Source organism: Hypanus sabinus, chromosome 1 (assembly GCF_030144855.1).
Source record: "Hypanus sabinus isolate sHypSab1 chromosome 1, sHypSab1.hap1, whole genome shotgun sequence".
NCBI lineage: Eukaryota > Metazoa > Chordata > Chondrichthyes > Myliobatiformes > Dasyatidae > Hypanus > Hypanus sabinus.
In genome coordinates, this window is record NC_082706.1 from 80,482,610 (window position 1) to 80,507,530 (window position 24,921).

The 24,921-nt window shown below is 40.6% G+C and overlaps 1 protein-coding gene across 2 annotated transcripts in view; it reads right to left on the bottom strand.

Moving 5' to 3' along the window:
* Window positions 1–8,287: 8,287 nt before the first annotated feature.
* Window positions 8,288–24,921, bottom strand: part of LOC132394986 (frizzled-6-like) — an 85,978-nt gene continuing 69,344 nt past the window's right edge. For both annotated transcript variants that reach the window (XM_059971329.1, XM_059971323.1), the window contains one exon: window positions 8,288–16,928. In XM_059971329.1, the coding sequence (XP_059827312.1) occupies window positions 16,757–16,928 (172 nt within the window). In that variant the 3' untranslated portion in view covers window positions 8,288–16,756. The remainder of the gene's footprint in view (window positions 16,929–24,921) is intronic.

Consider the following 24,921-nt stretch of genomic DNA (forward strand, 5'->3'; position numbering starts at 1 on the left):
ATTGGATAGTGAGAATAGGCAAGTCAGGTGGGGGGAGTTGTTCAGATTTCAGGAGGAGTGTACTGCTTCTTCCCCACACTGCAGGGCGTACCAGAGAACAATGATGGGTTCATCATCTCACTTCTAATCACAGTAAAAAGGAGGACGTGCAGAAGAATGAAGATAGGTTGCTCATTGTTCACTGACCAGAGATTCCTGGGCTGGCCAAGGTTTACACTGCAGGCTGCCCCAGTGGATTGTGTTGTCCGTTGACGCAAAATGACACATTTCACAGTATGCTAATCTTGGATCTCAATCTTACACGGAATAACATGGGGAATGAAATCACACAAAGTGTTTACAGCCATGATCCTCACCTTAGTTTTCACAAAACAATAGTTCGTTCCTGTTTAAGACTGATCAATTGTTACTTAATTGATGTGATCTATTGGCATTCATGAAGTTTTCATGGGAAGATGCAGAAGAGATACCTAATCCTTTTTATGTGTGGAGTTACAGAGAAAGGGACTGTAACATCAATTACCTAGAACACTACAGCACAGTACAGGCTGCTGAGCACACAATGCTGTGCTGGCCTTTTAATCTACTCTAAAATCACTCTAAACCTTCCCTCACAAATAGCTGTCCATTTTTCTATCATCCAAGAGGTTTTTTATAAATGCTCCCAATGTATGTACCTCCACCACCACCCCTGGCCAGGTGTTCCATGCACCCACCATTCTGTGTAAAAACTTACCTCTGACATCCTTCTATATATAGGCCGGAAAAACTTGGGTTGTTTTCTCTGAAGCAGCAGAGGACCCCTGCAGAACACCTCTAGTCTCCGGCAGCCAACCAGAAAAGGCCTCTTTTATTCCCACTCACTGCCTCCTGCCTGTCAGCCATTCTGCTATTCATTCCAGTATCTTTCCTGTAATGCCATAACATTTTTTCTTGTTAAGCAGCCTTGTGTGGCACCTCATCTAACACCTTCTGAAAATACAAGAAAATGACATCCACTGACTCTCTTTTGTCCACCCTGCTTGTTACTTCTTCGAAGAATTCTGATAGATTTGTCAGGCAAAATTTCCTTTTACAGAAACCGTGCAGACTTTGACCTATTTTATCATTAGTCTCCAAACACCTCAAAAACCTACTTTATTTAATCAGTAGCAATTTAGTGACTTTTTATTCAACCACTACATAAGCCATACCTGCTATCTACTTGTGCTTCCTCACCAAAGCCTCACGTCCCCACTCCTACACTGGTCCACTCACACAATTGCCGCTCTGCTTGGACTCTGCTGTACTTTTATTTGCTCCTGCTAATGAATCGCGTATTGATTGGAACGCCACTGATGCAGATTTCTACAGATACTGCTAGACCTATTGAATGTGTTCAGCACTTTCTGCTTCTGCTTCAGACTTCAAACATCAGTGGTTTTGAATTTTGAACTCTGTAAGGACACAGCTTGGTATCTATCATTCTGTCTTTGGCAATAGAAAATATTTCATCCACATACTCATTCAAAAGTTGTGCATGAAATTCTATGTAATGTAACTTTTTCATAGATGCTGCCTGGCCTGCTGAGTTCCTCCAACATTTTGTGTGTGTTGCTTTGGATATCCAGCACCTGCAGATTTTCTTGTGTTTGTTGAACAGTATTTGCTCATGTAGCCCTGGTTTGATGGATCTCCTGAACTTTTGGCTTTAGAATAACAAATAAGCCCAGTGCACCATCTACTGGCTGATATGTGGTTTCATTTTGCTCTCTGGTTAATGTGCTAAAATAGTTAGTACCATGACCCATTGTTTCAGCTTGTTCCTGCCCCACAGAACTCGTATTGACATACCTCAGCTCTGTTTTATCCCCCCGAGTTCAGTCCCTTCCTACCTACATCTGTGACACTTCAAATGCTCTGGATCTTTTCAATGATTTCTGGTTCCCTGGCCCCTATCATCTTATTTTTACTGTTGATGTCCAGCCCCATACACCTCTATACCCCACCAGGAAGGCCTCAAAGCTCTCTTTTTTTCTGGACACCAGACCCAACCGGTTCCCTTCTAGCACCCCTCTCCTCCGTCTAGCAGAACTTGTCTTTACTCTAAATAATTTCTCCTTTGGCTACTCCCAATTCCTTCAAACAAATAGGCACCTGCATGGTTCCCAGTTATGCCTGCTTGCTTGTTGGCTATGTGAAACAGTCTACATTCTAAGCCTACACTGGTGACTGTCCCGCACCTTTCCTACACTACATTGACGACTACGTTGGTGCTGTTTCCTGCACCCATGCTGAACTCATTGACTTCATCCACTTCGCCTCCAACTTCCACCCTGCCCTCAAATTTACCTGGTCCATTTCCAACACATCCCACCCCTTTGTCGATCTCATTGACTTTATCTCTGGAGACAGCTTATCCACTGATGTCTATTATAAACCCACAGACTCTCATAGCTACCTGGACTCTACCTCTTCCCACCCTGCTGCTTGTAAACACGCCATCCCCTCTCAATTCCTCCATTTGCTCTCAGCATGAGGCTTTTCATTCTTGAATGAAGGAGGTGTTGTCCTTCTTGAAAGTAAATGGCTTCCCTTCCTCTACCATCAACACTGCCCTCACCTGTATCTCTTGCATTTCACACACGTCTGCTCTTATCCCATCCTCCCGCCACCCTACCAGGGATAGGGTTCCTTTTGTCCTCACCTAGCAGCCCACCAGCCTCCACGTCCAGCACATAATTCTCTGAAGATTCCACCACCTCCAACGGGATCCCACCACCAAGCACATCTTTTCCTCCCACCACTTCCTGCTTTCTGCAGGGACCAGTCCCTACGCAGCTCCCTTGTCTATTCACCACTCCCCATTGATCTCCCTCCTGGCACTTATCCTTACAAACGGAACAAGTGCTACACCTGCTCCTACACCACCTCCTTCACTACCATTCAGGGTCCCAAACAGTCCTTCCAGTTGAGGCAACACTTCCCATGTGAGTCTATTGGAGCCATATACTGTGTTTGGTGCTGCTGGTGTATCAGTGAGACCCGATGTGGATTAGGAGACCACTTCGCCGAGCACTTACACTCTGTCCACCAGAAAGAGCAGGATCTCCCAGTGGTCACCCATTTTAATTCCACTTTCCATTTCCATATGACCATCCATGGCCTCATCCACTATCCTGATGAGGCCACACTTAGGTTGGAGGGCCTCTCAGCTGGTAGCATGAACATCGATTTCTCAAACCTGGTAAAGCCCTCCCCTTCACCATTTCCCATCCCCTTTTCCCTCTCTCACCTTATCTCCTTGCCCACCCATTGCCTCTCTCTGGTGCTCCTTCTCCCTTTTCTTTCTTCCATGGCCTTCTGTCTCTTCCACCAATTAACTTCCCAGCACTTTACTTCATCCCTCGCTCCAGGTTTCCCCTATCACCTGCTGTTTCTCTCTCTGCTCACCCTACTGTTCAAATCTATTCCTCAGCTTTTGTTCACCAGTCCTGCAGAGGAGATTTACAAGGACATTGCCTGGTGTGGGGAGTATGCCTTATGAGAGTAGGCTGAGTAAACTCGGCCGTTTCTCCTTGGAGCAACGGAGGCTGAGAGGTGACCTGATAGCAGTGTATAAGACGATGAGAGCCATTGACCGTGTGGATAGTCAGAGGCTTTTCCCCAGGGCTGAAGTGGCAAGCATGAGAAGGTATAGTTTTAAGATGATTGGAAGTATATACAGAGGAGATGTCATGGCTAAATCTTTAACACAGTGTGCTGAGAGTGTGGAATGGGCTGCCGGCGGCAGAGGTGGAGGCAGAAACAATAGGGTCTTTTAACAGATCCTGGATGGCTATATGGAGCTTAGAAAAATAGAGGGCTATAGATAAAACCTAGATAGTTTTAAGGTAGGGACATGTTTGTCACAGCTTTGTGGGCCAAAGAGCCTGTATTGCGCTGTAGGTTTTTCTATGTTTCTATTTTTCTGGTGAGATGCTGTTCATGGGTTCAATGTCCATTCAGAAATTGCATGGCACAGGGGAAGAAGCTGTTCCTGAATTGTTGAGTGTGTGCCTTCAGGCTTCTGTACCTCCTCCCTGATGGTAACAATGAGAACAAGGCATGACCTGCTTGATGGGGGTCCTTAACGATGGATGCCACCTTTTTGAGGCATCCTTATGTTGAGCTCAGGAAGGATCCTCAGAGATATTGACACCCAGGAACTTGAAATTGTTCACTCTTTCCACTTCTGATCCCTCTATAAGGACTGGTGATTATTCCCTTGTCTTACCCTTTCTGATCATGACATCCCATTTTGCTCTGGTTTTGTAAAAAGAGAACTGCTCATCAGTCAAGTTATCCACCTGTGACACTGGTAGACAGGATGGTGTTTGGTATGCTTGCTTTCATTGGTCAGGGCATTGAGAACGAGTTGAAAGGTCATGTTACAACAGTCCAAGATGTTGGGGAGGCTTGTCCAAAGAGTTGTATGCAGGATGGTCACATCTCTATAGGAAACCTGTCATCATGCAGGAATGGGTACAGAAAAGACTCACGTGGATATTGCCTAGACTGGAGGACTTACAAGGAGAGACTGGATGGGCTGGGTCTTTTTTTTTCTCCAGTAGTTAATGGAGATGGAAGAGTGGCTCAAGGAATTGCAACAGGAATGATCCCTTTGGAACGTCAGCGTGTGTGAAAAGAGCTACGTTTCAATCAGGATGGTGACTGAGATTTAAAAGGCCGAGCTTCACGGCAGTTTCTGTGAGTTGAGGAGCAGCCAATCAGCAAGAGGGATTTATTAGAATGGGCCAACAGAAATAACTCAAGTACAACTAGAGCAGCCATTCTTGTGAGTGGGTCAGTGTTTAAAGTGGCTCATCAGGCTTAGGTGAGGTAAAGTATTTGCTAAGTTCTTCTTTTTCTGTTCTTATTTGCTCATTGCTCATCTTTTAGGGCAGAACAGTGTCGTGAGAGTGGCTCCAGGGGCAGTGTTTTGTACTGTGTGTGGGATGTGGGAAGTCTGGGAGAACTCCAGTCTCTCAGATAAACACATCTGCACCAGCTCAATGACCATAGACTCATATGGGAGAATGAGGAGGGGAAAGACAAAAGCTACAGGGAGGTAGTCACCCCTAGATTGCAGGAAACAGGTAACTGGGTGACTGTCAGGTGAAGAAGGGGAAATGCTCAGCCAGTGCAGAGTACACCTGAGGCTGGTCCCCTCAATAACATGTATACAATAGATACTATTGAGGGGGATGACCTACCAGGGTGAGCCACAGTGACTGGGTCTCTGGCACAGAGTCTGGTGCTGTGGCTCGGAAGAGCAGAGAGGTGAAGAGGACCGCAGTGTTGATAGAGATTCCATAGTCAGAGGAACAGAAACAAGATTCTGTGAGCGCAATAGAGATAGCCTTATGGTATGTTGCCTCTCAGGTGCCAGGATTGTGGGCTGAAGGGCCTGTATTGTGCTGTAAGTTTTCTGTTTCTATGAAACGTGATGCTGCCTGGCCTGCTAAGTTCCTTCAGCATTTTGTGTGTGTTGCTCAGATTTCCTGCAGATTTTCTCGTTTGTAATTAAGATTAAATGAATTGTGTTACTAGCTTGGTCCAATTATGAATTTAAAATATTTGCACACAGACACCTTTAACAAATACATAAAACTGTTAGGCTTATGGGAGAAGGGGGTAAAACAAGAAGAGAAAGGAACTATTTTGACGACTTAGAATTAGGCATACTATTCCTAGTTATTCCTTGTATCTTGGGAAAACATAATTCTGGGTTGTGTAGGTATTGTCATCATTATAAATCAGTGAAAATATGCTAATACAGTGTGAAGCATACAAGGTTGAAAGAAAGTAGGCTTCATTACAATCTTTGGGGGTTGACAGTTTTCATTTCAGTTGTTATGGGAGTGACTTTAATTCATAGTAATGTCTTTACTTACAATCTATAGGGTTTTTGGGGTAATTTGAAAGAGATGTATTAACAAAAAGGGTGAAGAAGCCAGAGTAATGTGGGGAGAGGGGAAGGAGTGGAAATGGGCAGGTGATAAGTGAGATCAGGCAAGGGGAAAGTAGGGAGTGTGGGGAGGAGGCATAATGTAAGAAGTTGGGTGGGGAGACATGGCAGAGTTAAAGGGTTGAAGAAGTTAGGGAGGTGTGGGTGGGTGCTGGGGCTGTGGGTTAACTGAAATTACTGTTGCAATGAGTTTGTCTGCAGAGTGTGAATGGTTCAACTCTCATTTGTCCCTAACTTGCATGAGTGAAAACTACACACAATTTTTTTTATCTGGTTGATTCCACCTGCTTTTGAAGCCCAGAAATCAAGAAACTAAACTAAGCAGTCCTGACTACAAACTAACCAAACACGTCAGTTTTGGGGGTGTCATCATACAAGCTCTTCATTTGACAGCTGTCAGGAAATGCACATTACTTTAATGAAAGAAAATGGGTGGGGGGAGAGAACAACCAAGTCTAAGAATTTTCTGTGGGTTCCCTGATTGGGTATTGCAGAAGACAACAACCATCTAAATGTAATTTAATTTCTAGGCGATTGAACATTAACCAATGTAAGGTAAATTCAGCAATGTAACTCGAGGGTAATATATCTTTCAAATTGTTCAATTTATTAGCTCTATTTCCCATCGAGACTGACAAAATCCTGCAGTGTAGTGATTCATTTTCAGTCGAGAGCTTATGCATATCATGTTGGGAATCATTGTTTTTCTAATAATATTGTTTAAAGAAGATGTGTACTTTGAACTGACTCATGTATTTTTTACAGTATGTGGTGGTTCAACCTCACTCATGGGCAGAAAGCGGTATAGCAGATAAACTAACGGTTTATCACCTTTCATTGGCTAATTATTAGTACATGGCCAATGCAATATAACTATGTAGCCTATTGGCTAGTTTATTCCTATCTAAGGGATTTCTTATCTATAAAAAAATTATGGATTTTTCCAGAGGGACCATCTTTATTCCTTTTGTCTTTGCATCCATTCACCTCTTAACATTGTTTCTCAGCTCTTTGTTTATTTTGCTTAGTATCTGTATGTTTGTTTATATTTTAAAATAAACTAACATCCTAAAATTAAGATACCTATCATTCCTGACTCCTGGATGAACCCCAAGGATCAGAAAATAAACATCCATCAGAAGCAACCTAAAAATAATTTAGTAGCATTTAGCATGAATATTGACCTTAGCACCTTGATGTGGAATCTTGCACCTTTGTTTAACAAAGTTATTTTGTTAAGGGCTTATTTAAAAGGCAACATCTCCATTGGCTAGAACAATATTAAGCTTCGCCCTTTGATTTCTTCACAGTTAAAAAAACAAGGATGCAGCTATGGCTTGGAGTGGGATTGAGTGAGAGAGGAAGTCAGCTTGCTGCTGAAAAACACTCAGATGATTCTATGTCCAGGTCTTACATTCTTTGTTTCTATTACTTACTTATTTCAATTGTTTCCTTTGAGTAGGGGAACAGATGTTGTAAATGCCTCAGGAGTGTAACCATTTTCCAGTTTATTTTATGTGCTCATTCCTTCTCTACTCTATCTACTTCTGCACATTTAATAGTTTAATTTCCCACACTGTTTTCCAGTTCCGCGGAACAGTTACACCCAAGATTTTAACCATTTCATCTCCACACAGCTGCTAAATAACCTGCAGTCTGACTCTTAACCTGTCGGTAGAGTTTGCAAATCAGTAAAGGCCACACTGTTTTCAATTAATACCCTCAGAAAAATATGATGCTGTATTATACTTGCAGAGCTCTTACCGTGCTTGCTTGCTATGCATCTGAGTATCTGAACAGCCTGTACTAATGCACAATAATGTAATCGAGGGTATTCAGCTACTCAACAGTGGTTTGTGCTGCAGGTACATAGCCGATATGACACAGATGGACAGAATTCAGCATTACATCTCAAAACTGGGAAGCCGTTGCTCTCAACAGAGATATCTGGAGGAAATCTGTTCAGGAGGGGGCAGTGCTACATGAGAATGGCCTCCCCTGTGCTGAGAACAAGCGGCAGCTGCGAAAGGAGAGACTGCGAAACCAAAATAAAACCACCACTAACCACAACCACCTCTTACTTTTAGCCAAACTGCCCCAGAATTTGTAGATCTTGGGTCGGTCTGTACAGTGCACCCGAGGACCCACCAACAGACAGCCTCTTAGGAGAACGTCTTACTCAACCGGAGTGCTGTCACTACTATTTACTGTCATTGAACTCCAACAATTCAAACCATCATAAATAAATATGGAAATAGAAGTGACACAAAGCAATCCACGAATGCACACTTCCAAATATGCAGGTACAGCATTTTAATTAAATGTAAAATCCTGCACTTTGAATTAGCAATAACTCATATAAAATAAGGACATGTTAAAGTACTTATTGTAATCAAATAGAACATCACTAATAATTGGGTTACAGAAATACACTTTTGTGCAGAAGCAGTTGAATCACAGGCCACTCCCATTAAGAAAACATTTTAAATAGATCTATAAAAATAGCAGCAAAGTACAAAGATATTGAAGTAAACTATATACACTCAGTGGCCACTTTGTTAGGTACACCTGCTCATTGATGTATCTAATCAGCCAATCATGCGGCAGCAGCTCAATGCATGCAGACACGGCCAAGAGGTTCAAATGTTGTTCAGACCAAACATCAGCACAGGGAAGAAATGTGAACCAAGTGACTTTGACCATTGAATGATTGTTGGTGCCCTGCAGTGTGGTTCGAGTCAGAAACTGCAGATCTCCTGGGATTTTCACGAAGAACTCAAGATTTTCAAGAAGAGTTTACAGAGAATGGTGTGCAAAACAGAAAAAAAATCAAATGAGCAGCCATTCTGTGGCAAAAGCGTCTTGTTTATGAGGCCAGAGGAGTGTGGCCAGACTGGTTCAAGCTGACTGGAAGCTGACTCAAACAACACTGCATTACAACATAGGTGTGCAGAAGAGCATCTAGTTTGGGTGGGCGGAGTCGATGCTTTTGCTGCAGCTTGTATGAAGGGAGGGGGAGAAGGGGTTTCAATGTCTCTATTATTAATTCTATGGGGTTTCTTTCTCTTGTTGATGTCTGTGAAGAGTATGAATTTCAGGTTGTATACTGTATGCATGTGTGTGGCGTCCGTTGGTCTTGAGAGACCATGGATCTGCGCCTGGAGAGTTTTGATTCAGCTGCTGATGGTGGAGCAGTGTCTGTTGTGGCTGTACAGGCCCACACGGCAGTGACAGTCTCGGTTGCAGTGATTGCATTTGAAGACGCTCTCCTCCAATGTTGCCATGTTGCTGTCTTTTCGGCAAGTGTGCTTTTCCTGGGTGGAAAGCCTCAGTTTCTCTTCTCCTCGCTCCAGCCCTCTGCGTAGTTTTCATCTCCAGCGTGAGCGATCGTTCATGACGTCTTCCCATCTTTTGTTGTCCAGGTCCATTGTCTTCATGTCCCTTTTGCAGTCGTCTTTGAAATGAAGATGAGGACGTCCTTGTGCTCTCTTGCCCGTACAGTAGGTCTTTCAGAATCCTCCCATCTGGCATGCAATGTACGTGTCCCAGCCAGCGGAGTCGGCATTGTTGGAGAAGGGTGAAGAGGCTGGGTAACTGGGCGCTGGTAAGGACTTCAGTATTGGTGATTCAGTCGGTCCATTTGATGCCCAGAATACATCTCAGGCTGTGAAGGTGGAAGGCATTGAGTAGAGGCTCCAGGTCTCGCTGCCATAGAGCAGTGTGCTGAGGACACACGCCCTGTAGACTGCAATTTTGGTGTTCATAATTAGCTTTCTGTTCTCCCAGACTCTCTTGGTCAGCCTGGCGAATGTGGTGACTGCTTGTCCGATCCACCTGTTGATCTCGGAGTCCGGGGGGAGGCTCTCCGTGACAGTGGAGCTGAGGTATGTGAATTCATGGACCACCTCCAGCTTGTAATTGTTGATGTTGATGACGGGGGGGGGGGGGTTGTTCAACACCTTGGCCCGTCATGTTGGTCTTCTTCAGACTAATGGTTAGGCTGAATTCCTGGCAGGCTCTTGAGAGGTTGTCCAAAAGTCACTGCAGTTGCTCTTCAGAGTGTGTCGCCAACACTGCGTCGTCTGCAAACAGCATGTCTCTGATAAGTACTTGGATTTTGCCCTCAGCCGGGACAGACTGAACAGCCTTCCGTCCGATCTGGTATGAAGGTAAACTCCATCGGTTGAAGTTCCAAACACATCTTTCAGCATGACTGCGAAGAAGATGCCGAATAGGGTGGGAGCAAGCACACAGCCCTGCTTCACACCGCTGCAGATGTTGAAAGCCTCTGAAGAAGAGCCGTCAAATTGAATGACGCCTTTCATATCCGCATGAAATGATTGGACTACCTTGAGGAGCCTCGGAGGACAACCAATCCTGGCGAAGATTTTAAACAAGCCGTCTCTGCTAACAAGGTCGAATGCCTTTGTGAGGTCGATGAAAGCGACATAGAGTGGTTGTCTTTGCTCTCAGCATTTCTCTTGCAGCTGTCGAAGAGAGAAGATCATGTCGACTGTGGAACGTTCCGACCTAAAACCGCACTGAGATTCGGGGTATACCCTTTCGGCGATTTTCTGTAGTCTGACCAGGACTGTATGCATACTCTGATACTAAATGTACCTTTGAACAACACATTGAACCTTGACATGAATGGCTACAGCAGCGGAAGACCACACAAGGTTCTACTTCTGTACCTAATAAAATGGCTTCTGACCCTGTATATTAGAAATATAGCAGTCTAGTCACATGTAACATTTAGCTGATCCTTTTCCAATTACTTTGAAAGGAAAAACCTTGGATCTTATCAAGTTCATTCATATTTCAGTAACTAAGACACACATACCAATTCATCGTTACAGTTTTCTTTTACGTTAGCAGACATGAGTTTGAAATCCAGAGTAAATAATTTACAATTATATCGCACTAAATTTTGTCCCAAGCACATTTTAATTGCAACACACTGCTAAACATCACTAACATTCATCTCCAGGATGATCAAAGGGAGCTTATTTTGGAATGCAAGGACAAAAATTTGTTCCAATTACTAAAATGTATTTTTTTTTTAGTATAGAAGCACACATTTTATTCAAGTAGTTCACTTGGATGAAAAACGGTCTTCAATGAATTCAATCCATAATTGTGGCAGACTGCATTTAAAAATATAAGTCAGCAATATTGACTTCATACACCTCGTAAAGATGCAATGTTTAGTAAATAAAAATAGATTCTTAAGTTAAAAATACTCATTATATGTCTCCCATTCTCAAAAATATGAACACAATCCAACTGCAACCATATTGTACATTTTGCTGCCTCACTCTTAATGTTCCTGGAACTCAAGCACCTCTCAAGTCTGCCCATTATTCAAGGTGACAGTAGCCGATCTATACCGATCAACTCCTCTTCTGTGCCAATTTCCTGGATCCTTCAAATATTTATTCATTTCTATCTTAAATAAATTGATTCCTACTAACTTCCACCCTGTAGATAGAATTTGATTCAAAACAGTGCAAAATGCAGCAAAATGAATTTCTGCTGATTTTTACTGCTTTGAGGATGCAAGTGATAAAGAATTGAACTTTTTCCATTAGTCCATCTAGTGGCAACACTAAATAATACTGGAGTAGATTTCCAGTTAGAATACCTTTTACCATTTTCCCTACCACATATCCTCAAGGCGTCATTACCTGCCATTTTATACTAAGGCGGAGGTCACTGATTCATTATGAAGAAGCTTGAATTGAAAAAGCTCGTATTAAACAAACCACTAGTCAGACTTTGCTGGACATGGCTAGGAATATTGATTTACTGCCATTATTGGCAAAAGCAAAGATAAATAAACAGTCTACAAGCACTGCCAATCTGTATTAGATTTACTTGTTTTTCTTAATCAATGTCCTCTGCAAAATTGTTTATTAATCCCTAACCACAAATAGGTAACATTAAAAAAAAACCTCAAAACAATATTCTTTAGTCAAAGGGGAAAAGTAGGTAACACTTTGAGAACATTTATACTTTTCTTATAAAATAAGAAAATGTGCAAGGACTTGAAGAGGCCTTCAACCCACCAAGAGAAAGCCACAGAAACCTTCAGAAAACAGCAAGATTCAGCATATAGCAGTTGGCACGGTCGTGTAGCGGTCAGCACAGTTGCTTTACCGCATCAGAAACCATCGACCAGTGTTCGATTCCTTCCACTGCCTGTTGAAAGTTTGTACATTCTCTCCATGACCGCGTGGATTCCCTCCAGTTACTTCCCACATTACAAAGACAGAAGGGTTAGAGTTAGTGATTTTGCAAGAATGCTTTGTTGGCTCCAGGAGCGTGGCACAACTTGCAGGCTGTCCCTAGAACAACCCTCGCAGATTTGATTACACGTAAAGAATGTATATCACTGTATGCTTTGATGTATATGTGACAAATGAAATCTTTGATCTTCATGAATTAATAGAAGGGAAGATAATGCAGAAGTGAGCAAAGAACAGCAGGAATCAACTGAGTTTTCACAAAATAGTAGTGATTAAAAAGTAAACAGATTCATTTCAGAGGCATAAAATTTAAGCAGAAGTTACTTTAAAGTTATAGTTATTTTAAAGAATGTGGAATTTTCACGGATGAAAGCATATTTACTGGAGTGAAGCCAGAGTTGTGAGGTTATATCTACCGAAAAATGTTGAACTGCTTGTAGCTTTATCCTCTTGAAAAAAGATTGAGATATGACCAATGATCTTTAAAGGGCATAAGAGTGCAGATATGAGGAAAAAGCCACTTTTTGGGCAAACCAAAGCTCATGACAATATAACAAACATGAGGAAATCTGTAAGATGCTGGAAATCTGAGCAGCACACACAAAGTGCTGGAGGAACTCAGCAGGCCAGACAGCATCTATGGAAAAAAAGTACAGTTGATGTTTTGGGCCGAAACCCTTCGGCAGGACTGGAGGAAAACAGCTGAGGAGTAGACCTGAAAGGTGAGGGAAGGGGAGAGAGAAATGCCAGGTGATGGGTGAAACTTGGATGGGAAGGGATGAAGCAAAGAGCTAGGAAGTTGATTGATGAAATAGACAAAAGACCATGGAAGAAAGAAGAGGGGAGGCGATGGGCAGGCAAGGAGATAACACGGGAGAGGCAAGGGGATGAGAAATGGTGAAGGGGTGGGGGATGGAAGCATTACTGGATGTTTGAGAAATTGATGTTCATGCTATCACACAAACAAGAGAAAGTCATGACAATATAAGATGGCCACAAGTGACACTGGGAGTAAATTCAGCTGGAGCTACTTTGTTAATGCATGGCTAGAATGTGGAACTTGTTACTGCAAGGAGTAATTGAAGGGCTTTATAAAGCACTATTGAGGCCTCTTTTGAGGAGTATTGTGAGCAATTTTAGGACTCTTATTTAAGAAAGGATGTGCTGATATTGAAGAGTTCAAAGGATGTTCACGAGAATGACTCCAGGAATGAAAGGGTCATCATATGAGGAGCGAATGACGACTCTGGGCCTGTACTCTCTGGAATTTAGAATGAGGGAGGGATCCCACTGAAAGCTATTGAATACTGTAAGGCCTAGATAGAGTGGATGTGGAGAGGATGTTTCCTGTGGTGAGGAGCCTAGGACAAGAGGACACAGCCATTTAGAGTGGAAATGGGGGATGTCCATTTAGAATGGAAATGAGGCAGAAGTTCTTCAGCCAGAGGGTGCTGAATCTGTGGAATTTATTGCCATAGGTGGCTTTGGAAACCAAGTCATTGGGTGTATTTAAGGCAGAGGTTGATAGGCTCTTGATTAGTCGGGGCGTGGTAGATTACGGAGAGAAGGCAGGAGAACGGGGTTGAAAGGTAAAATGGATCAGCCATGAAGGAATGGTGGAGCAGAGTCGATGGGCCAAAATGGCTTACTTCTGCTGCTATATCTTATGGTCCAAGTCACACAGATGGAAGTAAGGGGAGGGATGAAACCATAGGTATTTACCTGATGGAGACTAAAATAGAATGATTGTGTTAAAAGAAGAATGTTAGAAGGAGGGTAATATGAGGGAATCATGTAGGAGAACACCTTGGCTGAACATTCAATTGTCCTTCAATACATTATATAATGATATTCTGATTTCTCCATGTACCTGTCCAACTGCCTTCTGAGTTGTTATTGTACCTGCCTCAGCTTCTCTGTCTGGCAGCTCATTCCACTACCTACTGGATTGTGATTTGATGCAGCTCTTTCAATCAAACTGAATCAAGGAATGGTACTTTCATGAGAAAGTTTTAATCATTAAAATGGATCAGTCTCAGCATAGAAAGATGCAGCAAAGGAGGTAGCCATTTGGCTCAATTTTACCTGTCAACTCTTTTGTAGAGCTATTCAATTAATTCTACTCCTTGGCCTCTTTCAGTCACTATACAAGCTGAACAATCTATGGCTTACTAAGGGTTTGAGTGATAAAAATCAAGGTGACTTACACCTACGTACTCTGTGCCAGAGGATGGCACAGCACAGAATCACACAGAATTTTAACAGATTCACTACCCTCTGGCTAAAGCAATTCCTCCTTTTCTTTGTCCTAAAGGGACATCCTTTTATTCTGAGGCTGTGCCCTCTGGACCTACTGTAGAATCCTCCACTATAGGAAACACCCTCTCCACATCCACTCTGTCTAGGCCTTTCATAATTCGACAGATTTAATGATAGCTCTCGCTCATTCTTCTAAACTCGAGCAAGTACAAGCTCAAAGCCAACAAGCATTCCTCATATCCTAACCCTTTCATTCACGGGATCATTCTCGTAAACTTCCTCTGGAACCTCGCCAATGCCCGCACATCCTTTCTTTGATGAGAAGCCAAAACTGCTCGCAATACTCCAAGTGCGGACTGACCAGTGCTTTAGAAAGCCTTACCATTACATCCTCACTTTTATATTCTAGTGCTCTCAAAATCAACATTAACATTGCATTTGCCTTCCTTATCACCAACGCAACCTGCAAGTCAACCTTTAGGGAATCTTGCACGATGACTTTCAAGTTCTGAAGCATTTTTAATTTCTGAATTTCATCCTATTTTGAAAATAGTCTATGCCTTTGTTCCTTCTCACAAAATGGATGATCGTACACTCCCATACACTGTATTCCATTCGCCACTTCTTTTCCCAATCTCCTAATTCATTTAAGTCCTTCTGCAGGCTCCCTGCTTCCTCAAAACTACTTACACCTCCACCAATCATTGTATCATCCACAAACTTGACCACAAAGCCATCATCCAAACTGCTGACATATAACGTGAAAAGAAATGGTCCCTCCAACACTCCACTTCACCAGTAGCCAACCAGAAAAGGCCCCCTTCATTCCCACTCCTTGCTTCCTGCTAGTCAGCCATTCTTTTATCCTGTAATACCATGGGTTCTTATCTCGTTAAGTAGCCTAACATTTGTGGCACCTTCTCAAAGGCCTTTTATAAATCTAAATGAACAATATCCACTGACTCTCCTTTGTCTATCCTGCCTGTTATTTCCTCAAAGAGTTCCAACAAATTTGTCAAGCAAGATTTCCCCTTAAGGAAATCATGCTGATTTTCCTAGGACTGAGAGACTAAGTTGTCTTGAATGAAACCAAGGTATTACCATCAGGGAAGCTTTAATGCAAACATTAAACTGACGGCATTCAAATGTGAAGAAAACCAAAGCCATTATTTACCTCCACCACAGATTCCAGATTGTCCCCAGAATCTGTTCCTGAAAACTGTTTGTAACAGTTCATGATGGAAATGTAGCTGTGAACATCTATTCCAGGCAGCAGCAGTTGCTTACTGTAACAAATAATCTGCTGGAGGTGCTTGAGTGGGGAGGCAACATCTGTAGGAGGAAAGGAATTGTCTCTACATCAGAACCTGAAATTTTGTCTGGAAACGTTGAAAATTCCTTTCCTCCCACAGATGCTGTTCCACCTGCTGAGTTCCTCATACCCCAGTTTAAAATTCCACCCTACATGCTCCAGACCACATATATTTATTTTTATATCCTGATCAAAATATACAGATTTAATCTATCAGCTAATTTTGCTGTGATTCATATTCATAAACTAAAATAAATCTATATCAACTTTGTTATCTTCTTCCAGTGAATTTGACTATATAAAGCTCGAACTTATTTTCCCTGAATACTTTAAACAAGACTACTCATCTTCTATTTTGTACCACCCACATCAATGTACAGAATAAATATGACCCAGCCCACTAATGGAAATTGGTTTTGTTCCAGATCAGTCTCTACAGTGACTGCAGTTGCTTAGTGCAGATGCTCTACTAATAATATTTCAAAGCATGTCATGTAAATCTCTCACTATGTAATCAAGTACACAAGATGAAATAACATTTGAATTTAACAATATTACCAACTGATTGAACAGAAATGTATACCACCTAAGAATACTTCACACAATACAAAAAAATTGCATAATATTCACTAAACTCATTTCTGCCCTCAACACAAAGCTAGAATTTAAGTATAAAATGGAGGTCACCATATCAAAAAACAAACTTTGCCTGGAAGCATAAAAATGGTTAAAATCATGCTTTTTATAGTGTTTTCCTCATTTATATTAAAAGTTAGATTTACTTAAGTTCAATCTACTTAAGATGTAATGCATTTAAATTACTGTTCTTGATAGAAGACATTAAGTAGCTTACAAAATAAAGCATAGAGGGGAAGTTCACAAATAATATGCTCTGGCCAAAATATTTTACAACGACATATAAAGCCAAATGGTTCGGAGCAGGCATCCTCAGGCATTTGCGTCATCATTCCCAGGGTCTTCCACTTTGCTGAATTCCGGCAATGCATGTACAACAAGAGAAGCACAGCCCTTGCTGCTTGTAGGACATGGATAGTGCGGCACAAGTGTGTAGCTACTTTGCAGTGTAGATTCCTCAGCAAAGTTGCCACTTGGTGTTAATCTGCAATCAAGGATAAATCACAAGTGAACACAAAGCAATCAGTCTTTTAAGCTTCACAGTTAACCTGTTGACACTACGTGTGGCTTTAAAGAAATCAGAAATACCAGCAAAGTATAAATATATAGACATTATCTAGTATCCCCCTTTCTTAGATTCGGCATGTCGTCTAAAACTTCCGCAAACTTCTAGACGCACAGTGGACTGGTTGCATCACGGCTAGTACGGAATGAAAAAGTCTACAAAAAGTGGTGGTTACAGCCCAGTTTATCACAGACAAGGACCCCCCCCCCCCCCCACCTTTGAGCACATTTACAGGGTGTTCTGCCACAAGAAAACGGCCATCCATCAGGAGCCCCACCAGCCTACTCATGCTCTCTTCTCACTACTGTCATGGGGCTGGAGGTACAGGAGCCTCAGGACCCTCACCAACAGGTTCAGGAACGGTTATTACCCCACAACCTGAACTTCTCACCTGAATGCTGAAGTGACTCCACAACCTATGGATACACTTTCAAGGACTCTACAACTCATGTTCTTGATATTAATCTTTTACTTTTTTTTATTACTTGCATGATTTCTATTCTTTTGCTCAATGGTTCTTTGTCAGCCCTAGTTATTTGTATTTTTTTCATAAATTCTACTGTATTTCTTGATTTTTCCTGCAAATGCCTGGAAGAAAATAAAGCTCAAGATTGTACATGGTGACAACCTTTGATAATAAATTTATATTAACTTTGCCTTTGAATCACTATTATTTTGAAATGCTTAGATTTTACATTTAGCAAAATGAATAGAGTCGGCTGGAACATACAAGTTTCTCCACGGTACAGGAGAATGTAGGAACTGTGAGGCTATAGCACAACCATTGACAGGGAGGTTAAATTAAAAGAATTTGAAGAAGCTTATTTAAAAAGTGTCACCCAAACTTGACCACCAGTAGCATCTATAAACTAAATGTGTGTTCCGTCACAAGATATTTAATACATTCTGTATAATCAATGTAGTGTCCCATTCTCACCCACAATGGCCAAATGGGAAATTCGTTCTTTACCGTTTCTGCTACTTGTTACTCGATTGGTCTCAAAATCTCTGTTTTGCTCTCTACAAAAGAACAGTTGAAGAAACACGGCCCACATTTACATGGGGTTCAGCACCATCAGAAAACTGGAGATTTGCTTCAGGTACAACAAGGATTAGGATTCATCCATCTACTGGCTAGATTTACTCTATCAGACTGTTCCATCTATTGACCAATATAGTCCATTTTGAAGACACAAGGGACTAGAGATGCTGGAATCTGGACGAATACTCAAGATGCCGGACGAACTCAGTGGGTCCAAATGATGGATCTCAATTTGAAACATTTGCTGCAATAGAAGCTGTCTGAGCAAATGAGCTCCTCCAGCCTTTTGTGTGTTGTCCTTTCTAAAGCCTATCAAGTTATTTGCCAACACTGTGTTATGGTTAATTTCTAGGCATCAGTGGAGGGTTCAAGATTCAAGGTGCATTTACTATCGGAGTATGAATGCAATGTACGTCTCTGAGATTCATCTTTCCAGATAGCCACGAAACAAAGAAAACCATGGAAGCTGTTCAAACAAAAACATTAACATCCACATGCACAAAATACAAGTTGTGCAAACAACGAGAAGAACATCAATCCCCAACTATGCAAAAAGGGAATTGTGCAAATGGCAACAGGAACATCAAACACCCCCCATGTGCAAAAAAACCAAACAAATAATGCAAATGGCAACAGGAAAGAAACATAGTAAAGAAACAGGAATGCACAATACAGGCCTTTCGACCCACAAAACTGTGCTGAACATGTCCTTACCTTAGAAATTACCTAGGGTTACCCATAGCCCTCTATTTTTCTAATCTCCATGTACCTATCCGAGAATCTCTTAAAAGACCCTATCGTATCCACCTCCACCACTGTCACTGGCAGCCCATTCCACACACTCACCACTCTCTGCGCAAAAAACTCACCCGACATCTCCTCTGTACCTACTTCCAAGTACCTTAAAACTGTGCCCTCTCATGCTAGATGCACATTCCTCTGAGCTCCTAAACTCAATCCCATAATTGATGAAGGCCAATGCACCATGTGCTTTCTTAACCAGAGTAAACCTGCACAGCATCTTTGAGTGTCCTATGGACTCGGACCCCAAGATCCCTCTGATTCTCCACACTGCCAAGAGTCTTACCATTAATACTATATTCTACCAAGATTGAGCGAAAACACAGAACACAAAAACATAAAACTGAAAGAGTCCAAGTGAACTACAGTCCAACGCATATACTGCAGACCCAGAACTTTGGCAGCACCCTCCAACAGCATTGAGGGAAAGAGACCATTTGAATGCAGGGGCCTTCCTTCAGGACCAGCAAGTGAGAGACCTTCACACGGAGACGTCTTCCTCAGGCTGGTAGGCAGCACTAAGCACTCACTCGCCTGAATCTCAATTTTCAACGCTTTACTCGGCAAGATTGGCGATAAATATAGTTGATCATGGGCTTGCACCACAGCTTTAAGGTAAATTTCATGCACCCATACAAAATAACTAGCATCCATTTTGAAACTGAAGTAGGCTGACTCCAGCAACAAACTATTCCCCTGTACAATCCAATCTGCTTCAATTTAAAAAAAACATCCTGATTTTGCTCTGTTGATGATAGGGTGAGAATTTAAATCCAATGTAGGCCAAAACAAAAGCTGCTTCAAACTGTCAAAGGACTTCATGATAGATGTTCAGCGTGTCCCCCTCTGGCCAGTGCATAACAAGTCACAAGGTCCTTGCATTGCACTGCTATGACTGATCCAGAGAAACAGCAAACACAGATGAACTAAGACACAGATGCAGCTCGGCCCAGCGCCGAGGCTGTTAAGTAGGGCAACAGGGAAGTCCAGTCCAGCAATGAGATTGTCCAGTTCATCAGTGACCGTGATGGTGAGGCAGACTGCATGCTACCTTGCAGAGGGCTAGGTGGCAGTTCTCAAACACAGCCTCATACCCATGACCCCACCAAGATCAACATGCCAATGCTTCTGCTACCTGGAAGGCTCATGTGTTCTGCCTCATCCCAACCACTCCCCCATCACCACAAACTTATCCCTTTGCTCTATTTTGTTATCTCCCTTCCCCTTGCCAATCCATTCAGAACGTCCAGTTCCTTGGCCTCCACTAGCCTCATCTTCACCGTGGATGTCCAGTTCCACTCATCAAAAATCTTTATTCATTCTGGAACATCGATCAAAACCAGTTCTTCTCTAGTAGCGCCCTTCTCCACCTGGTAGTACTTTCACCTTCCCTCAGCAACTCTTTTGATTCACCCCACTTTCTCCAAACCCAAGGTGAAGCTATGTGCACTCACATGGGGCCCAGCCATGGCTTCCTTTTTGTTGGCCACGTGAAGCAATCCAAGCCTACTCTAACGGCACTCTTCAAGTCTTCCTTCATTGCATTGGCACTGACTCCTGTACCCCTCTCCTCTTCCTTGATATCTCTGTCTCCACCTCAAGAAACAAACTACTTATTGACATTTATCAATAATACAGATACTCCCACAGCTGGCTTCACACCCTGCCACTTGGAAGGTTGCCATTCTTTCCTCACAGTTTCTCTACCTCTTGTGCTGAGGCCGTGCACTACGGGATATTTAAGATGTTCTCCTTTTTCAGGAAACAGAGCAATTCACTCCGCCCCCCCCCCCCCACCATCCACACGAGTGGGGGCAGATTAAGCTTTTGTCAACATCTCTTCCACTTCCTGTACTTCTGCTGCCACCTGCTTCCCCTTTGAAAAAATAGAATGGCGTTGAAATTCCCTAATCCTCACCTTTCACCCCACCTGCCTCTGCATCATTTTTGCCAGTTACAATATAATCACACCACCATGCATCAGGACTGCTTGACTCTGAAAAGTTCAGCCCTATGGTTAATGTTTATGCTCCAAGTGTGAACTGTCCTGATTTTTTAAAGTCCTTATTTACTTCTTTACCTAATTTAAATGAATATAAGTTAATAATGGGTGGTGACTTTAATTGTTGTTTAAACCCTTTGATGGACAAATCTATATCTACTCAGACAATAAGTCGGCCACTTGTATTAACTCTTTTTTGACTGATAATGGAATTTTTGATATTTGGAGATTTCGGCATTCTAAGGACAAAGTTTTCTTTTTTCTCACATGTTTATCATTCCTACTCAAGAATTGACTTTTTTTTTAATTGACTTTTGTTTTATTCCATCGGTAATTGGTTGTAATTATGATATTATAGCCATCTCTGACCATGCTCCATTAGAACTTTCTATTAAACTTACAGATACAGCTTCTAATGCTAGACAATGGTGATTTGATTCTACCTTACTGCAAGATCCGGACTTTATTAAATTTATGAATGAACAGATCGATTTCTTTTCAATTAATTTCATGAATAATATTTCTTGCGGAACACTTTGGGACACTTTTAAAGCATATATACATGGACAGATTATCTCTTAATCTGTTGGTCTGAGAAAATGCAAAAAGAAGGAAACTCTTCTTTTGGCTGATAAAATTAGAGGTTGACAAGAAATATTCAATCACTCCTAGTAAGGAGCTTTACAAAGGGTTGAACTTCAAACGGAACATAGTTTATTACTTACATCTTCGATTGAAAATCAATTAATGAAAACCAGATCTGATTTTTATATACACAGTGATAAGTCGGGTAAACTGTTGGCTAGTCAATTGAAGAATGCTTTGCTTAAACGTCAAATTACTAAGATCCGTCAGCAGAATGGGGATCTGACAGTTAACCATGATGAGATAAACAAATCATTTCAAGATTTTTATACCTCCCTGTATCATTCTGAATTCTCTCATGATCATAATACCATGTGTGATTTTCTTGGGAAATTGAATTTTCCAAAATTATCATCAGATGATCTTTCAATATTAGAAACTCCTATTATGGATGCAGAAATTAAAGGGGTTATTTCCTCTATGAATTCTGGGAAAGCACCAGGTCCAGATGGGTATACAGTGGAATTTTAAAAATATTTTTCTGCTACTCTTTCTCCTTGGTTATGCAGGGTTTTTGAGAAGCAATTAGATTAGGTAATCTGCCACAATCTTTTTATAGAGCTTCCATTTCTTTAATATTGAAGAAAGATAAAGACCCTACTGACTGTGCATCCTATAGACCAATATCCTTATTGAATGTAGACTCCCAAGATCTTTTCAAAGTTACTGACATCCAGGCTGGAGAAGGTATTACCCCAAATTATTTCAGAAGATCAAACCGGTTTTATTAAAAATTGCTATTTTTTTTCAATGTTAGGAGACTATTGAATATTGTTTATACTCCTTCACATAGCACTTCAGAATGTGTTATTTCATTAGGTGCAGAGAAAGCATTTGATAGAGTTGAATGGCCATACTTATTTAATGTGCTGGAGAAGTTTAATTTTAGTCCGACATTCATTTCCTGGATTAAACTGATATATCACACTCCAGTAGCCTCGGTGCTTACTAACAATCAAAGATCTCCCTTTTTTCGCTTATTTCGGGGTACTAGACAAGGCTCTCCTCTTAGTCCATTATTATTTGATATTGCTTTAGAACCCTTGGCAATTGCTATCAGAGAATCACAGAATATTCTTGGCATTAATCGTGGGACAGATATACATAAGTTATTATATGCAGATGATTTATTATTATTTATTTCTAATCCTGAGAAATCCATTCCTGCAGTTGTATCATTGCTGGCTCAATTTAGTGATTTTTCTGGGTATAAATTAAATCTTAATAAGAGTGAATTGTTTCCTTTAAATAGACAGGTTCCAATTTATGGAAATTTACCTTTTAAGTTAGTTAATGACTCTTTTATTTACTTAGGGATTAAAATCACAAAAAAATATAAAGACTTATTTAAGGTTAATTTTTTACCCTTAATCAACCAGATTAAATGTTTGTTTACTAAGTGGTCACTACTATCTTTATCTCTGATAGGTCGGATTAATGCTATTAAGATGGTTATTTTACCCAAGTTTTTATATATATTTCAAGCGGTACCAATTTTTATTCTGAAATCGTTTTTTGCTAATGTTGATTCAAAAATTTCCTCATATGGCAGAATAAAAATCCTAGATTAGGTAAGTGGATTGGCATTGCCTAATTTTAGATTTTATTATTGGGCAGTTAATATCCAATATTTGATAAGTTGGTTAAAGGATTGGGATTTATCGTTTAGCCCTCATTGGGTGAACCTGGAAATTAAATCTGTACAAGGATTTGCACTGGGTTCTATTTTAGGGACTTCTCTTCCCTTTGCTCTTTCCAAATTGCCGATACGAATTGACAACCCAATAGTTAAACATACTTCACGTATATGGTTTCAATTTTGGAAATTTTTTGGGTTGACTCAGTTTGTTTTAAATATTCCTGTTGTATCCAATTGTTTTTTTTTAATCCTTCTATTATAGACCAAGCTTATTCAGCTTGGAAGACTAAAGGATTACTATGATTTTCCGATTTATTTTTGGATAATTGTTTTATGTCTTTTGAGCAATTACCTAATAAATATAATTTGCCTAGATTTCATTTTTTTAAGATATTTACAGATTAGGAATTTCTTAAATACTGTACTTCCTACTTTTCCAAATTTTGTGTCTTCAGGCATTTTGGAGAATTTGTTTGAACTAAGCCCTTTTCAGAAAGGGCTAATATCAAAACTTTACAATATAATTATTAAGATACATTCAGAGCCCTTTTATAAGACTAAAAATGATTGGGAAAGAGAACTTAACCTTACTATTCCTATTGAGAATTGGGATAAAATTCTTCAATTAGTTAATACATCATCTATATGTGCTAAACATTCACTAATACAGTTTAAAGTTATGTACAGGGCTCATATGTCCAAGGGTAAATGGCTCATTTTCATTCCTATATAACTCCCATTTGTGATAATGTCAGTCTGAGATAGCGTCTTTAACTCATATGTTCTGGTCGTGTCCGCTTTTGGAAAAATATTGGAAAGATATTTTTGATATCTCTGCAGTATTGAACATTGATTTACAACCTCATCCTATTACTGCAATTTTTGGTTTACCATTGATGGACTCACTCCATTTATCCTCTTCCGCTTGTCGAATGATTGCATTTCTTACACTAATGGCTAGAAGATCTATTTTGTTGAATTGGAAAGAAATTAATCCTCCTACTGTATTTCATTGGTTTTCTCAAACTATGTTATGTCTAAATTTAGAAAAAATTAGAAGTGGTGTATTTGATACATCTATTAAATTTGAAAAGATATGGAGACCACTTATTCAATATTTTCATATGATGTAATATGACGCTGTTCCAGGCCTATTTGTTTTTCCAGTTTCGATTTTATATGTGTTGAGAGGATCAGAGTTGACGACACTCATGACTTTGTATTTTTGAGAGATATTATAAACAGCCCTTTTTTTTCTTTTTCCATTTTTTTCTTTTTTTTCCTTTTTTCTTTTTTGTTTTTTCCTTATTAGTTACTGGATTATTAGATTAGTTTTTTTGTATAATTTTTTTTTCTTTTTTCTGTTTTTTATTATATATTATGATATACATAGGTTTGCCTTGTTTATTTGTATATTGTATCGTCTATGATTTGGGAATACCCATTTATACTGTAATCATTGCTTATATATTCTTTCATGTTCAGTTGAATTGTATAAGTTTGTAATCCCATTATCTATGTATCAATTTTATTTTGTTGATATTAATAACAATAATAAAAAGATTGAAGAAGAAGGAGAAAAGTTCAGCCCAGTAGTGATAGTCCTGTCTGGAAGCAGGGGGGATTCAGACTGCAGCGAGAGAGCTCAGTCTGAAATATCATTAATTTAGACATGGAGCAGAATTAGACCATTCAGCCCATCAAGTCTGCCCCACAATTCCATCATAGCTAATTTATTATCCTTCTTAACTTCATTCTCCTGCCTTATTCCCCTAAATATTGC